Here is a 17,512-nt window from a genome sequence, read left to right as displayed (position 1 = left end):
AATGGTGCCACCACTTTCTGTAGAAATAGGTAGAATATAAATAATTAATATATTGATTAATTATTGATAAAAATAAAGAGACTTTTCCCAGCGACTTTATATGATAGGCAGGGCACATGCTGGATACAGTTGTCCTAGGAATGAAGCCTCTAGCTCTTCCAGACCCAAGAGCTATGCCCAGAGCTGGACAAAACTACAATCACCCCAACCCAAAGCCTATGAAAGCGCCTCCACAATCGATGTCCTTCTCCTAAAGAAAGTAACGTTTCAGGCCTGGTTTCCTGGCTCCAAGCAAGCCCAGGACCAAAGCTCTTCCATGCTCAGGCCAGACCAGCACAGTGGGGCTTCTGGTCCTCACACTAGCCACACTGTGCAGCTCCCGGCACTGTTCTTTTGACAGGACGTTATCCAGGAGGACGCGCTGAGTCCCGTTCAGCTGCTCGGAGTTGTAGACGAACGTGATGTTCTCATAGAGCAGAGGGCCACCTGCAGGGACAAAACACATGGTTGTCCTTTTTACCTCTGTCCACAAGGCGGGAAGCACAGAACACCCAACAGCTTTCAATGTGCAGTTCAGGAGTCAGTTTCCTCACGAATATTTCGGAACGCAAAGACAAATTACAAATCTGGAAGCCTGAGAAACGCAATATGGATTCAAGAAAAAGGCAGATGTCTGGCTACCAGGTTTCCCCATGATGTCGTAATTAATATATTACATTTGTATAGGATTTGGGGAATTGATAAACTACTTTTTTTTCACTTGATTCCAGGGATGATCCTGCAAAACAGACTGGGCATCTCATAGGATTCTTCTCGGTGAAGACTTTCCAGAATTTTCTCAGCAGTGGGCCCCTCCCTTCTCCACAGCCCTGGGTTCCTACCTCTGCCACAACATCTCATGCAATTACTGGATGACATGACCTCAGGGTAGGTAAAGACTGTTTAAAGAGACAGCAGGACAAACAAACAATTGAAAACCCAAAAAAGAAAGAAAAAGAAAATTATTTGACGACATGTTTGTGTCCTCAGTCCCACCGGTATCCAGGGCAAAACCTTCACCAAGTAACTCAGGGAATAAATGCCCATCAGGACAGTCATAACCAAGTCACCTGACTCCTTCCCAGTCTTTTTTCCACCACCTCCTGACTCTGGATGGTCTGACTTTTGGAATATCTCTTTTTCTCTGCTCTCTGGGCAAATTATATCGAGATATAGATATATATCTCCCCCACAGGAGAGTTTCCTGTAGGCACCTTTTCCCTCACTGGATAGAGCTTACAACTTTATAAAATAACCTCCATATTGGCTCTTCAAAGCATGATGCTTTGGGGCTATGTTTTAGGTGGCGAAATTACAAAATCTAGACCTGACATGGTTCTTTCCTCATAGAGAATAGGACTGAAGGACAAAGCCTCTGATGGTGAGGAAATCTTCCAATGTAACAAAGTACAAACACCTTGAAGCAGAAAACTGAATAGAAAAGCAAAACTTGTTTTTCTCCTCTTTATAATATTCTTCCTAAGGGACCTGATGCCTGTCAACAAGGGCAGCTCACCATGGAGGGCATGGGGGTGAGGAGGGCTCCTCCCATTCCCCCCAGTTGGGCAATGGTCACCAGCACACTGGTCTAAAACACATCATTGAAGGAGGAGACAACTGAAATTGATGTCTACTCTTCGGCTTTAAAACAGATTAGTCAAACTAGGGAACAGCGCTGAATGTTATTCATGCGCTGAATGAATGTTATTCAGCGCTGAATGTTACTACAGCCCATGATTAATGGAATATTAAAATAATGGGACAGGGTTTCTCAATCTTGAGTAATGTATGGTTATCTGTTAAAGCAAAAGTTCCCTAAGAAGCTTCAAATTATCTGTACTGCAATTTTATTTCCATGTTTGCAATCATAAAACCGTCGGTACAGTATTTATTTGTATAGCTTCATACAACTATCATGCCCAAACCCATTTACAAGATGAAATAAAAGCAAGACCATAAAATAAGCTAAATTCAAATTAACAATATTAATAAAACGGTTAATGTTATTTTGTGGAAACGAAAAAGCAATGTTCCACATGAATATTCTAATAAGTGGTCTGGCCCTGGTTCTTCTGAGCCAGCATTCCTCAGACTGCTTTTGGTGTGTGATGACTCATTCTACAAGTTTTCTCTGTTGAAACTACTGTGGAATCTTAGGGAACCATAATGAATTTTGGCCTTCATCTGGTCTTAATACATTATTCATAAGTTTGTCCTGCTTCAATTCTTCTTAGCCTTTGACCATTGAAGTGTTATTAACCGATGCCAGTGTGATGGTAACTGCATCCATACCCACCGAGGTATGAAATCTCATGGCAGTCCTTGGCTATAAGGGGTTATTCAGATGACCCACTAGTTGCCCCTCTTAATTTCTTTTTCCTCTTAAGTTTTTAAATGCCCACCAAAATTTATAAATACAGAATTTCTTGGATTCCAGGAATATATCCACAAGCTCCCAGTTTTAGTATCAATCTTTTGGATGAACAGAAAATACATACATAAATATCTAGATCTATCTATATCTATATATCTCCTACAATTCAATGTTTTCAAACTGTGTTCTACAGAAAAGTTTTTAATGAAAGAAGAGTTTATAGATCAAATATGTTTGGGAAGTACTGGGGTAAACAAAATTTAAGAGGACTTCTTGGAACTTTTAATATGTGAACAGGTATTATGAATATCCTAAGTATCAATATAATATGCAGCAGTTCTCACCCTTAAATAAACACAATACCCACCCTTTCTTCCTTGCCTCTTTCCTCCCTCCCTTCCTCCCTCCCTGTTTCCTCCCTCCTTCCCTCATTCCTTCCTTCCCCTCTTCCCCTTCTTTCCTCCTTCCCTCCCTCCCTCCCTCCCTCCCACCCTCCCATCCTCCCTCCTTCCTCCCTCCTTCCTTCCTATGGCAGAGAGACTCTAGGTTGGCCCCTAATGGTCATAGCCTCCTGGTACTCATAGGTTTGTGTACTTTGCTTCCCTCAAGTGTGGGTGGGGCCTGGAGCTTGCCTCTAACTAATAGAATATGGCAAAGGTGATGGGATATCACGTCTTTGATTGGTTACATAACATTGCAACTCCTATTTTGCTGGTTGACTCAGTCTGTTGCTTTCTCAGCTTATAGTCTGATGAAACAAGTGGCTGTATTGGACAGGCTCACACGGCAAGGAACAGAGGGCATCCTCCAGCCAACAGTCAACCAGAAACTGAGAAGAGCCTTCAGGAATCGAATTCTGTCATCTGGGCTTGGAAGAAGATAGTTTCCCAGCTTTCGAAGAGACGTCAGCCCTGATCAACACTTGATGGAACCTTGTGACAGACCCTGAAGCAATGGACCCAGCTAAGCTACCCCCATAGTCCTGACCCACAGAAACTGTGAGATAGTAAGTGTATGTTATTGTAAGCTGCTACCTTTGTGCTAAACTTTTTCATGGAATGGACCTCTTAACAAAAAACACAGTTTGTTTGGGAAAGATTGCTCTAATCTATATAGTTAAGATCCATATAGTTAAGAGACTGTCCCTCAAATATTCAAAAGTGAATGGCATATTCCATTTCCATTCAGAAACATAGAGAGAGATGTTCCTTCAACAAGAAAGACAAGATACTTGTACGTTCACTGGAAAGAATTTTCTAGTATAAAATTCGAATCGAAATGGAAGACAGATCAAGGGTTTAGTGGACTAGGTTGCTTTGTACTTTGCTATGTTTTTCTCATTTTCTATATTGAGAGTGTATCACCTTAAATATATTAGTTTATTTTCAAAACATGACTTCAAAAGTTATTTTAAAACATTCAGAAAAATGCCTACCATGCTTAAGCTCTGTATAAGTATTTTCCATTATTATGATGATCATTTTTGAATTGTTAAAATATGCCTGGGGGCTTCCCTGGTGGCGCAGTGGTTGAGAGTCCACCTGCCGATGCAGGGGATACGGGTTTGTGCCCGGTCTGGGGAGATCTCACATGCCGCAGAGAGGCTGGGCCAGTGAGCCAGGCCGCTGAGCCTGCGGGTCCGGAGCCTGCGTGTCCGGAGCCTGCGCTCCGCAACGGGAGACGCCACAACAGTGAGAGGCCCGCGTACCGCAAAAAAAAAAAAAAAATATGCCTGGTATATTGTGTTAAGTTTGAATGAGACATCTTAATAAGCATATGGCATAATGGATTATATTTAAAAGAGAGCTACTGGGCTATTGACAATTTCCCCAACCATGGCATAAGCAATATACAAAGATCAGGTGAAGGGACAGAGTGCAACACAGAGTCTAAAATACCTAAATTCTAACAGGTTTGGGCAGAATCTGTACTAGACATCTGCCTTTCATGTAGCTCGCACAACCACGACTAAGCACAGAGTTTCATACAGAGGTTTCCCACACATCCATTTAACAAAAAACAGGCAACTACCTACCCACTAACCAAAAGGAAAACAAAAATATAAAACGAAAAATAAATCCTGCCATTCAAAAATGCAAGTCTACCAGCCTATAAATGACTAGTAGCACAACAGACAGAGAAAAACATTAAAATAAAAATAAAAATGTAGTCCAATAAGTTGTGGTTCCTGGGATCTGATTTGTCAGCTTCAGCCAACTCTTAACCACAGCCTAAGGAGATTTAGTCAAACAACTTAATTCTTCTCTCATTCATAAAGTATGTGCCTGGCTCTGACTCTCCATTTGCAATAAAGAGGAATCTTATAGGAAAATGCTGTTTTGTGTTCACTGCCTGTGGCTCATGGCAAGAAGATATATTTTACCGTAAATACGACAAAGTCATATAAGTTACGACGGGAGTGTGCTAACAAGCCCTTATATGAGCACCACCCTTCACAGTTTACAAAAGACTTTCATATTCATCCTCTCCAAAGAGTTGCTATCCTTCTGTTACAGGTAAAGGACCATAAGGGTCAGAGAGAGTGAGTCTCTAGTTACCCATCACTCTGGAGAACATCAGAATAAGATAGGCTTCCTGACTCCAAGTTCAAAGTTATTTCTACTCTACCCCCGCTGACTCTGGGATTATTCTCGAGCAGGGCTTTTGGAAAACTGGTGGTTGAAAGAAGAATGGATAAGTGACAGATGTTTTTAATAAGATGACATGCATATTCCAAGGGCTGGAGTTGCTCTGGGGTGCAGTAGCCCTGAGTCACTCCCATCTTAATGCTCGGGAGACATCCAGTATGAATACTACTAAATACTGTTAGATAACCAGAGTAGATGACAATCTCTTTGTGGAAGATGAGAAAAGCTGAAATATATTCTATCTGGAAACACGCGTCCTTTCTTGCCTCCCTGACATCTGCTTTCAGCCAGACTAAGATGTTGAAAGTGTTTTCTCATTGGGAACTTTGCCTCTGTCTACCACTGTTCTTAATTTAGACAATATTTTGATCTCTAGTGACTGCACAGAAGGCTTTCCAGTAGGTTCCCAGGGAACATCCTATGATTCATTAGCCCATTAAACGGCAGAAATGACAGAATTCGGCAACCCAGTCAATCATGACCTTTCTCCATCCTGTGTAGTTTTCTGTTCTACTCTTCCCATTAGCCTTCTTAGTCAGTTGCTGGACATCAGATCCCCTGGTAGCCAGGAAAAACATGCTTTGAAATTTGGCAACTGTCCTGGAGCGTCCCAAACGTTTACAGCAAAGTGCCAGCTTACTGGCATGTACTTCCTGGGTGATTTCTCAGCTTAAAAAGCAACGTGAACTCTGGCTGACCATGAAGCTCTCTGGCACTCGTAAAATAGCTTCGGCTTTGTGACTACAAACTGAGGTCCAGGTCAGATTAGATGAGCATATTATCCTGTTTACTGCCTCAAACTGACTTGGAAGCTGAGGAAGGAAAGGGCTGGGAAATGTGAGAGCTGCAGAGAGCCAGAAGTTTTCAAATCAGCTAGAGGAATGTGCTGACATCTCTCCTGTTGGGGAAAGGGGGACTGTACGTATTCTCAATGCAGGTTTTTGAAAAACCTCTTCTTATCTTGCAATTATTTAATCAATAGGGGATACATTTCAGATACCTAGACACTCCTATGTTTCATCATCAGGTAAAGAACAGAAAATGGGATTTGGATTCAAAAGCCTGCTTAACCTATTACAAGCTCTGAGGCTTTGGATAGGTCACTAAATCTCTGTGAGCCTCAGTTTTCTTACCTGTGAAGTGGGGGACACTTGTCTCACAGGAGATGCTGCCAGTATTAAAATGAACTGTATATAAATTTGCTGGGAAAATTGTAAAACATATAGAAGTAATAATAATTGTTAAGGATTACTACTGTTGTTAGTACTACACTTGCTAATAAGTTATGATTACAACAATGTTTGGCTCTATTTAAAACCTACGTTTGGCAGCACTCCACCTATGGCTCCAGTCATTTTGAGGTTATGTAAACAGGCATCTAATATCCTGCTGTCTCCATCTCTGAGCCTTTTGTGTCCTTTGTTTCATCCACTTGAATGGCTCCCTCCACACTTCTGTCAATCTAATCTAAATTCTACTGATTTCTCAAAGCCCTGATCAGATATGTGCCTCAAGGATCTTAAGTTAACTAATATCCCGTGTGACCTGTCTCTTCAAATTTCCCCCGATACACAGTCTATTCCATGCTCTCTATCACTCCCCTCCAATGTGAGAGAAGTAAGCCAGGTAACCTCTCCAAGCCTCGGGTACTCAGCTGAGGATGGCAATGATCATATAGTCCCTGCCTAGCTCACAGGACTCCTGTGAGTGAATTTGGTAGCGCTTTTGTTGAAAATCAAAAGTAGTGATATACACAACTGAGACATTCTTGTTTTTGAGACTTGCTTTCAGAATTTTATGAACTGGAGTAGTTTAGTCCTATTCTTTATTTTTCAGTGAAAATGGGTTGTGCCCTGATCCGGGTAAGAACTGGCCAAGTCCCAGCCTCCCCTTCCCCTCCTTCTAAAAGTAAAAGTGCAACAATACTTACCCTCTCTTAGGTCTCGGTCTATCTTGGGTGATGACATTTTCTGCGTTGATAATCCATGAACTTCTGCCCCCTCCACATTCACTCCTGAAGGGACCCTGCCCATTCAAAGAAAAAAGTTGAAATAGCAATATCCCATTGAATGAAGATGTTCAAAGGCAAAGGATACCTTACTCAGGTAGTCTATGACTTCATATTGTATATTTTTGTGGTTCACAAGTCCACATCTTTCAAGATCAGATTAGATGCCATTGCCTCCGTGAAGCTCTTCTCTATTTTCCCAATGAGTGTGCTCTATTTCACTTCTCTAAATCTTCTTAGCAACCTTTATTACAGTTCATTGTATCCATAATGTAAACCCCTTGAGATTAGACTTTGAGTACCAACAGAGCATGAAACAATGATCACATGCATGTTTACAATGCTCAGAGTGTTGTATTATATGTCTTGAATAGAGAGCGCATCACTGAAAGATGGTTGAATTGAAATAAGTCATGTCCGAGTGTAGTGGTTCTTGACTATTCCAAGATAGAAGACATGAGTTTGTGTCAAACCTTGTGAACACACACAATAGCATGATGCCCTTTCAATATATACAAATTGAGCAAATCCAAATATGCATATACATTCTTGGATCTCTTGCAATAATTTGAGGTCACCCAGGGGTTGAGCCCTTGAAGCTCAGTGAAAGACCACAAGATTTTGAATAAGAAGGTCTGGATCTGCCAGTCCTTCAGGGTGAGACACTGAGTCCTTTGCCTTGTCAGGGCCTCAATTTCTGATTTTGATAATAACCTGGACCTCAAGATCTTGTGGACTAAGAATGCCGCCTGCCATATCAGTAAACGAAGGATGTTGCGACCATCAAGCCATCAGCCACTACAGCCTCCCCTGATGGTGAGCCCTGAAGGAACTGAGGATGGAAACAGGATACTGCACCATCAAGCAGTCAGGCACTGCAGCCTCCCCCCAAAGGTGCACCCTGAGGGGACTCAGGATGGGAAAACACAGGACACTGGCCCCAGAGAGCTGAGGTGCATATCAAAGGAATGATTTCAATGAGCCCAGGCTCTTAAATCTTCCCATACATAGAAAAGCGAAAACTGTAAATTAACTAGGGATGTCTTGTTTTCTTTAATTAACAGTAATCTTTTGCTATTCTGACTGTCTGCTTTTTGTTACAAAACTCCTATACATCCTGGCTCCTCCCTTAACTCTTGGGAGCAGTCCCTCAGAGCCATCTGAGAGGCTGTCTCCCAGGCTTGAAGTCCTCAGAAAATCCACTAAATAAAACATAACTCTCAGTTTTAGAGTGCATTTTTTTTTTCAGAGGACAATCTCAAACATGTAACTCCAAAATTCTATGACTCCTTGAAATGCTCAGAACATGTAAACTGACTTTTGACATCTATCATTTTAAAAATTGAGTTTTCTTCATTTCTGATTGAGGTCATGACACTTAATATTTTAGCTCGCTGTAAAACTTTCCGAGCTTGATGCTTTCAAATAAATGCAGTAAGAAAATTTAGCATGAAAAAGAGAATTTAATTGTTTTTTTCCTACTAAAAAATAAAAAACAGCATCCAACTTTCTCTGATTTAGAGTCACAGAACATTTAGCCATTAGAGATCACCAGATTCAACCCCTTGATGTGAGGAAAAGCATGAGACCCAGAGAGGAAGATAAATTATTTAAGGTGCCTTGGAAATAAGAGAAAGAGCTGGGACCAGAATGCAGAACTCCTAATTCCCAGTTCAGAGCTCTTCTAATTATATCCCTTTGCCTATTTCATAGAGCCCAAGTTCTTTACAATAAATATGATTCTAAGTATTTCTTCTCATTACAAATAAACATTCTAAATGGAGAACTTACTGATTCTCATCCTGTCGTCCTCCATATTGAATCCAATAATTCTGTTTTAAATTAAAAAAAAAAAACTCAGTAGTTTTGTCACTAAAATTCCATGTACAGAAATAAGATAAAACACTCAAAAGACCTAAAATATTAGAAAACTTGCAGATTATATAAAGCTATAATATAGTATTTATTTTTAAATTTTAATAAAAGGGAAGGCTAAGGTTGGTGCAATTTTGGTTAAGACAAAATGGATTTAAAAAATAGCATGGAATTAGCCTGGGCATCCATCCTTTTGTCCAAGAAAGTGATTTAGAATTTGGTAGCAATAAGACACTTAGAAGATAATTAAGTATAACTCCTTGCACTTTTATAAATAAAACAAATAAATAAAAAGTCCAGTCTGGTTAATCATCTGTATAGGATCATAAAGTAAGTGATTTTTTTTCCTAGGGTCATTTGGGATAACTTTCAAAAATAGTAAGACCGGATATAAACATATTAGAAATGTTACACTAGAAATGTACATTAAAATTATCCTAATTTTAAAAATGTGTCAATAAAAATATAACATAACTAAGAAATAGACGAAAAATGTGTCACAAATAGGATATATTATAAACAGTGCTTTTTATATTAACTATTAACATGTACAGTATATAAAGAACTTATATAGCAATGAACAGATAAATTAATAAAATACATGTCCAGGTAAATCAAATGAGAGGACAAATAATAATAATTTGTGAAAAGTTGATTTTTGCTGGTAATCAAAGGAATACAAATTAAAACAACAATGATGCACCATTTTGTACATAATATATTAGGCATATGAATGAGTTTAAGATGTTATTTCTCATTGCTGAGAAGTTCATGGTAAAACCATAAACGTTTATGAAATGTTAGGAATAATGAAGGTACCAGAAAACTCCCCTAGAAAAAAAAATTTCAAAAATTTTAAACCTTCTCATACCCTTTGATGGCAGAGTTAACCCACTTCTGGGAATTTATCCTATGGATATAGTTCAGTAGAAAGAAAAATGCTTAATGCATTCATTTGGGCACAAAAAGCCAAAAATAAATAAACAAATGTTCAACATCAGGAAAAGGATTAACTTACTTATTGTACATCAACTATAGATGTAGCTAAAAATAATTTTGAAAGCTGTAAAGATATAGAAATTGCTTATGCTATCCCAAATAAAAATCAATAAATAAAAATAGAAATCTATATATAGAGAGGTACTACTTCTAAAAAAGGGATGTCTTCATATGAAGAATGTTTAAAAGACAACATGGGGGACTTCCCTGGTGACACAGTGGTTAAGAATCTACCTGCCAACTAAAAGCTGGTTCTTTGAGAAGATAAACAAAACTGATAAACCACTAGCCAGACTCATCAAGAAAAAAAGGGAGAAGACGCAAATCAACAAAATTAAACATGAAAAAGGAGAAGTAACAACTGGCACTGAACAAATACAAAGGATCATGAGAGATTACTACAAGCAACTATATACCAATAAAATGGACAACCTGGAAGAAATGTACATATTCTTAGAAAAGCACAATGTTCTGAGACTGAACCAGGAAAAAATAGAAAAGATAAACAGACCAATCACAAGCACTGAAATTGAAACTGTGATTAAAAATCTTCCAACAAACAAAACCCCAGGACCAGATGGCTTCAAAGGAAAATTCTATCAAACATTTAGACAAGAGCTAACACCTATCCTTCTCAAACTCTTCCAAAATATAGCAGAGGGAGGAACACTCCCAAACTCATTCTACGAGGCCACCATCACCCTGATACCAAAACCAGACAAAGATGTCACAATAAAAGAAAACTACAGGCCAATATCACTGATGACCATAGATGCAAAAATCCTCAACAAAATACTAGCAAACAGAATCCAACAGCACATTAAAAGGATCATACACCATGATCAAGTGGGGTTAATCCCAGGAATGCAAGGATTCTTCAATATACATAAATCAATCAATGTGATACACCATATTAACAAATTGAAAGATAAAAACCATATGATAATCACAATAGATGCAGAAAAAGTTTTTGACAAAATTCAACACCGATTTGTGATAAAAACCCTCCAGAAAGTAGGCATAGAGGGAACTTACCTCAACATAATAAAGGCCATATATGACAAACCCACAGCCAACATTGCTCTCAATGCTGAAAAATGAAACCATTTCCACTAAGATCAGGAACAAGACAAGGTTGCCCACTCTCACCACTATTATTCAACATAGTTTTGGAAGTTTCAGCCACAGCAATCAGAGAAGAAAAAGAAATAAAAGGAATCCAAATCGGAAAAGAAGAAGTAAAACTGTGACTGTTTGCAGATGACATGATACTATACATAGAGAATCCTAAGGATGCTACCAGAAAACTACTAGAGCTAATCAATGAATTTGGTAAAGTAGCAGGACACAAAATTGATGCACAGAAATCTCTTGCATTCCTATATACTAATGATGACAAATCTGAAGGAGAAATTAAGGAAACACCCCGACTTACCATTGCAACCAAAAGAATAAAATACCTAGGAATAAACCTACCTTAGGAGATAAAAGACCTGTATGCAGAAAGCTATAAGACACTGATGAAAGAAATTAAAGATGATACAAACAGATGGAGAGATATACCATGTTCTTGGATTGGAAGAATCAACATTGTGAAAATGACTCTACTTCCCAAAGCAATCTATATATTCAGTGCAATCCCTATCAAACTACCACTGGCATTTTTCACAGAACTAGAACAAAAAATTTCACAATTTGTATGGAAACACAAAAGATCCCGAATAGCCAAAGCAATCTTGAGAATGAAAAACGGAGCTGGAGGAATCAGACTTCCTGACTTCAGACTATATATACTACAAAGCTACAGTAATCAAGACAGTATGGTACTGGCAGAAAAACAGAAATATAGATGAATGGAACAGGATAGAAAGCCCAGAGATAAACCCACACACATATGGTCACCTTATCTTTGATAAAGGAGGCAAGAATATACAATGGAAAAAGACAGCCTCTTCAATAAGTGGTGCTGGGAAAACTGGACAGCTACATGTAAAAGAATGAAATTAGAACACTCCCTACCACCATACATGATAATAAACTCAAAATGGATTAAAGACCTAAATGTAAGGCCAGACACTATAAAACTCTTAGAGGAAAACATAGGCAGAACACTCTATGATATCAATCACAGCAAGATCCTTTTTGACCCACCTCCTAGAGAAATGGAAATAAAAACAAAAATAAACAAATGGGACCTAATGAAACTTAAAAGCTTTTGCACAGCAAAGGAAACCATAAACAACATGAAAACACAACCCTCAGAATGGGAGAAAATATTTGCAAATGAAGCAACTGACAAATGATTAATCTCCAAAATATACAAGCAGCTCAAGCAGCTCAATATCATAAAAACAAACAACCCAATCCAAAAAGGGGCAGAAGACCTCAATAGACATTTCTACAAAGATGTACAAATTGCCAACAAACCCATGAAAGGGTGCCAAACATCACTAATCATTAGAGAAATGCAAATCAAAACTCCAATGAGGCATCACCTCACACCAGTCAGAATGGCCATCATCATAAAGTCTACAAGCAATAAATGCTGGACAGAGTGTGGAGAAAAGGGAACCCTCTTGCACCGTTGGTTTGAATGAAATTGATAGAGCCACTATGGGGAACAGTATGGAGGTTACTTAAAAAACTACAAATAGAACTACCATATGACCCAGCAATCCCATTACTGAGCATATACCCTGAGAAAACCATAATTCAAAAAGAGTCATGTACCACAATGTTCACTGCAGCACTATTTACAATAGCCAGGACATGCAAGCAACCTAAGTGCCCATCAACAGATGAATGGATAAAGAAGATGTGGCACAAATATACAGTGGAATATTACTCAGCCATAAAAAGAAATGAAATTGACTTATTTGTAGTGACCTAAGAGTCTGTCATACAGAGTGAAGTAAGTCAGAAAGAGAAAAACAAATACCATATGCTAACACATATATATGGAATCTAAAAAGAAAAAATTGGTTCTGAAGAACCTAGGGGCAGGACTGGAATAAAGACAAAGATGTAGAGAGTGGACTTGAGGACACAAGGAGGGGGAAGGGTAAGCTGGGACAAAGTGAGAGAGTGGCATGGACATATATACACTACCAAATGTAAAATGGATAGCTAGTGGGAAGCAGCCACATAGAACAGGGAGATCAGCTTGGTGCTTTGTGTCCACCTAGAGGGGTGGGATAGGGAGGGTGGGAGGGAGACACAAGAGGGAAGAGATATGGGGATATATGTATATGTATAGCTGATTCACTTTGTTATACAGCAGAAACTAACACACCATTGTAAAGCAATTATACTCCAATAAAGATGTTAAAAAAAAAAAAAAAGAATCCACTTGCCAGTGCAGGGGACATGGGTTCGATCCTTGGGCCAGGAAGATCCCACATGCTGCAGAGCACCTAAGCCCGTGTGCCACAACTACTGAGCCTGCACTCTAGAGACCATGAGTCACAACTACTGAGCCCACATGCCACAACTACTGAGCTCACACTCTGCAGCTACTGAAACCCACATGCTCTAGGGCTCGTGTGTTGCAACAACTGAGCCTGTGTGCTGTAACTACTGAAGCCTGCGTGCCTACAGCCCATGTTCCACAACAAGAGAAGCCACCTCAATGAGAAGCACATGCACTGCTACGAAGAATAGCCCCCGCTCGCCACAACTTGAGAAAGCCAGAAAGCCCGGGCAGAGCAAGATCCAACGCAGCCCAAAAAAATAAGAAAAAACAAGACAACAGGGACACGTGGAAAAAAGTAGTCAGCATGGTAGGTAGTACGATTGTGACTGATTCTGTTCTTTTGAAGTCTTTTTATTGTTTAAAATGTTTAAGAGAAATGTTTAAAAGAAAATACAAAATGTTGTATACAGAAATTAGGAAATAAAACAATCCTGAGGCAAACATATCATATTCAAAACATTTCTTTCCTATCCAAGTATATTTGCTTTTGACTTTAGCTCTCAGTGACATGGAAATCTGTTAAAGTCTTTTACAGTTCATCACATATACAGAGTAAACACCCCCCCTCCCTCCAGTGTTTGTTTACAAAATGCAGGAGATTATGATCTTCAACAAAAGGGGCTGGGGAATACAATCATAAATAAGAAGTCCACCAAATAGTTCCTTTAAAGACCTTTTCCTCTCTCCTCTTTGTTCTTACCGGCTCAGTGTATGAAAATCCCAGACCCTCTGCAGCTGATTTTATTAGTTCTGATTCCAGTTTATGATGCTTCACAAACATCGCCAAATCCTACAGAAAAAAAAAAAAAAGAAAATGTATATTTAAATAACAGTTAAAAGGTATGATTAATGTTCAAGTGGAAATAATTTTCTTTAGACAGTAACAAATGAGCTAAAAAAATATTCACAGCTGCAAAAAATGTCTCTATCTCTGTAGATTTTCACGAGCTAGCACATAGGCGAAAAACACGCTTTTAGCATTACTAATTAAAGTTGCAAAGAACTGAGTCCTAGAACCTTTACTAAATTGTTAGCTATCTTTAAGAGAAGTGTTATATTTTTACCAACTCTCCCCAGAGCACTGAGCAGAATAACGAGTTTCTTCTCAGAACATGGGTCTCACCTCTCTGGCCTGGATAGATGCTGGGTCAGTGCTGTCATCCAACAGACTCTCATAGTAATCCACATTGTCTCTGACATCCTCGTCATCTGGATGGAGTAGAAGATAGGCCTTGGCACACTCCAAGGCTTTCACATACTCGCCAACTGAAAAATCCAGGAGTTGCGGCATTAGAGTCAGCCTAGGTTGGTCTACAAAATTTTTAAAAGATATGTCAACATGTCCATGAGAGTCAGCATGAAATGATCAGTAAGAGGGAAGATGCTACCTACTGTATAGCACAGGGAACCCTACTCAGTACTCTGTAATAACCAATATGGGGAAAGAACCTGAAAAAGGATGGATATATGTATATGTATAACTGAATCACTTTGCTTTACACCTGCAACTAACACAACATTGTCAATCAACTGTACTACAATATAAAATAAAAATTAAAAGAAAAGAGGGAAGATGCCGTGAGGCTGAGTAGAAGCAGCAGAAATAGTTGCAGATGAAAGGAAGGACAGGATTTCAGGCATTCCAAAGGTACTAACTTCGGTCTGCTATGCTGCTAGATGTCTTCAACAAATTATCAAAAGCTCCACCTGAAGATATTTGCTGGCAACTTACATTATTTAATACAGTAGAATTTTTGAAGTTAATTCTGATTTTTGTACTGAATTTGAAAACATGGTATCTAAGACCAATTTCAGCAATCCAAATTCTATTAATTGCTTTTAAACATAAGATGCTCACTCTTTCTTTCTCAATGAGATAAATGGAAATTAAAACTTTATTGAGATATCAATTTTCACGTAATGATTTGGGAATATTTAAAATTTGATAATATATTCTGTTGCTGTGAAATGAAAAGTGTACTCCGAAAAAACATCTGTCAAAATTACAAACAAATAAACCATTTGATGCAGCAACTGTACTTATAGAAAATTATCCTATAGATATTTACATGCAAATGTAAATGACATACCGGAAATATTATTCATTTGATCATTGATTGTATTAGTAAAATATTACAAACAACACAATGCTCATCAGTAAGGAGACACATTAAATAAATTACAGTACGGTGATATCTAGATATAAAGAAAAATTAATGAGGAAGATCTTTATGTACTGAAACAACTAGATTGAACCATATAAAACTGCCAAAATTTGACCATTTTTGACCAAGCAAAAGGGAATTTCATAGGTCCAACATACTAAAAAAAATCTGATATGTATCGTTAAGTGAAGAAAACAATGTGAGCAAGAGTGTAAATAATGTGCTATATTCTATGTGTAAGAGGATAAAATAATTCAGAGACAGTGTATGTGTGTGTGTGTGTGTGTGTGTGTGTGTGTGTTGTTTCTGTATAAAATTTTGGAAGGGTATATAAGAAACTTTGGATTTTAGGGCATGAAGTTGGGTTATGGGGAAAAGAAAGAGAGAGAGGTTTTTAAATATTTAGTCTTTAAACCTGTGAGTATATTATCTTTTCAAATTAAGTCGAAAAATTAAATTGAAAAATCACATAAAATATCAATCTAGTATAACTTTCAGGGCATTGTCACAACATTTGCCCACTTGTGGTTTCACCGTCTGCTCTTGTTCTGAGCTGTAGTGATGTGAGGTGAGAGAGGAAATGCACACACCCCCATAGCTTGATTACAACTGAGGAAGGTGGAGGACTAACCCACAAAAATTCGATGTCTCTTGTGATGAGCCACACCCCTTCCCCCCAGAGTTTTTCACAGATAATCCACGCTTTACCTCGATAGTAGGCAAACTGCAGGTAGTCATAATGTAGGGGAAGAAAGTTCTCGATTGGTGAGAGGCGGCCAGGGCGGGTGGCAAGTTCCCTCACACATTCATGCTGACAAACCAGCACCTGCACATAGTGATCTGAAAAACAAGAGCCAAGATGTGGGTTTCTCTCATCTGCTCAATGTCCAGACTTCAAAGTGAGAACCACGGTTACACAGGGCATCTCACTTCACCATACACTCTTAGATATCATTATTATCCTCATTCATGACCAGAAATCCTTTTCACAAAGAAAGTAAGTGACTCGCCAAGGCTTCCTAACCAGTGATCACTAGACTAATTACTAGTAGATACTAAATGTATAGCACTCTTGCCTTCCGTGTATTCTTTTTCTACATCTCCTGAAAGTGACATAGGCCATCTCATCCCACCCATACCCAGCTGAGTAGATTACTTTCTTATTTAACAATTTGGGGGTCTCTTTTTGGACTTTAGATGGCCTGAAGTGCCCTGGAGTCAGGATGGGAAGTTCAGATCCCAGTTATGTTAAGGACCGGTTGAGAGAAAGGAACTGCCATGTACGTGGGGAGTTCACATAGAGAAGTGAAGCCACAATGCTCTTTTTTCTTGTTAATATTTTCAAGCCACTTTTACTAAAGGGGAAATAAAAACAACATTCCTTTACATCTATTGATCAGGAACCTATTCTACCCAGTTACAAATTAGTCTATCACCTGGACATTATAAATCCTAATACTGTAGGGACTGGTAAAATAAGAGAAGGATGAAAGCTAAAGAATTTGAAGAAGCATTTTGCCCCTTTTTCTTTGTTCCCCTTTCTTTGTTCCCATTCTTCTCACTTGCAAACAGGCGAGGACCCTGCAGTGCAGGGGTTTTCATGCTCCTTTTAGCTCTGGGTTCTATCTCATACAAGCATGAGCTGAGGAAACACAAGTGGCTAATGTCCCAGAAAGAAAACGCTTCTTACATTTTGCCCCGACTCTGATTTCTACAATGAAGATAGAGGCAGTCTTTTCCATTAAGAGAATAGTCCATTCATGCTTGTGCAGAGCAAGTTCTCCTGAGAATAATGATAAAACCACCCAACTTCATGACTGTACAGTCTAATCCACAACTGCCTCCTTTCAAAAGGCTTTCTATTACGCAGTTTGGCTTGTATCTAGATGACCTTGAAGAGGGGCCCCCAAAACACAACAGAAAGGAAATATC

The 17,512-nt window shown here is 38.8% G+C and overlaps 1 protein-coding gene across 1 annotated transcript in view; it reads right to left on the bottom strand.

The window, feature by feature from the left end:
- Nucleotides 1-17,512, bottom strand: part of P3H2 (prolyl 3-hydroxylase 2) — a 161,662-nt gene that overhangs the window by 13,036 nt on the left and 131,114 nt on the right. The window contains exons 4-9 of the mRNA XM_007458067.1: nt 16,289-16,420; nt 14,539-14,681; nt 14,116-14,205; nt 8,861-8,901; nt 6,992-7,086; nt 359-486 (exon numbers count right to left, since the gene is read on the bottom strand). Coding sequence (XP_007458129.1) covers nt 359-486; nt 6,992-7,086; nt 8,861-8,901; nt 14,116-14,205; nt 14,539-14,681; nt 16,289-16,420 — 629 coding nt within the window. The remainder of the gene's footprint in view (nt 1-358; nt 487-6,991; nt 7,087-8,860; nt 8,902-14,115; nt 14,206-14,538; nt 14,682-16,288; nt 16,421-17,512) is intronic.

Source organism: Lipotes vexillifer, unplaced genomic scaffold (genome assembly GCF_000442215.2).
Source record: "Lipotes vexillifer unplaced genomic scaffold, Lipotes_vexillifer_v1.1 scaffold1264, whole genome shotgun sequence".
In the NCBI taxonomy this organism is placed as follows: domain Eukaryota; kingdom Metazoa; phylum Chordata; class Mammalia; order Artiodactyla; family Lipotidae; genus Lipotes; species Lipotes vexillifer.
This window is presented reverse-complemented; position numbering and strand designations above follow the sequence as displayed.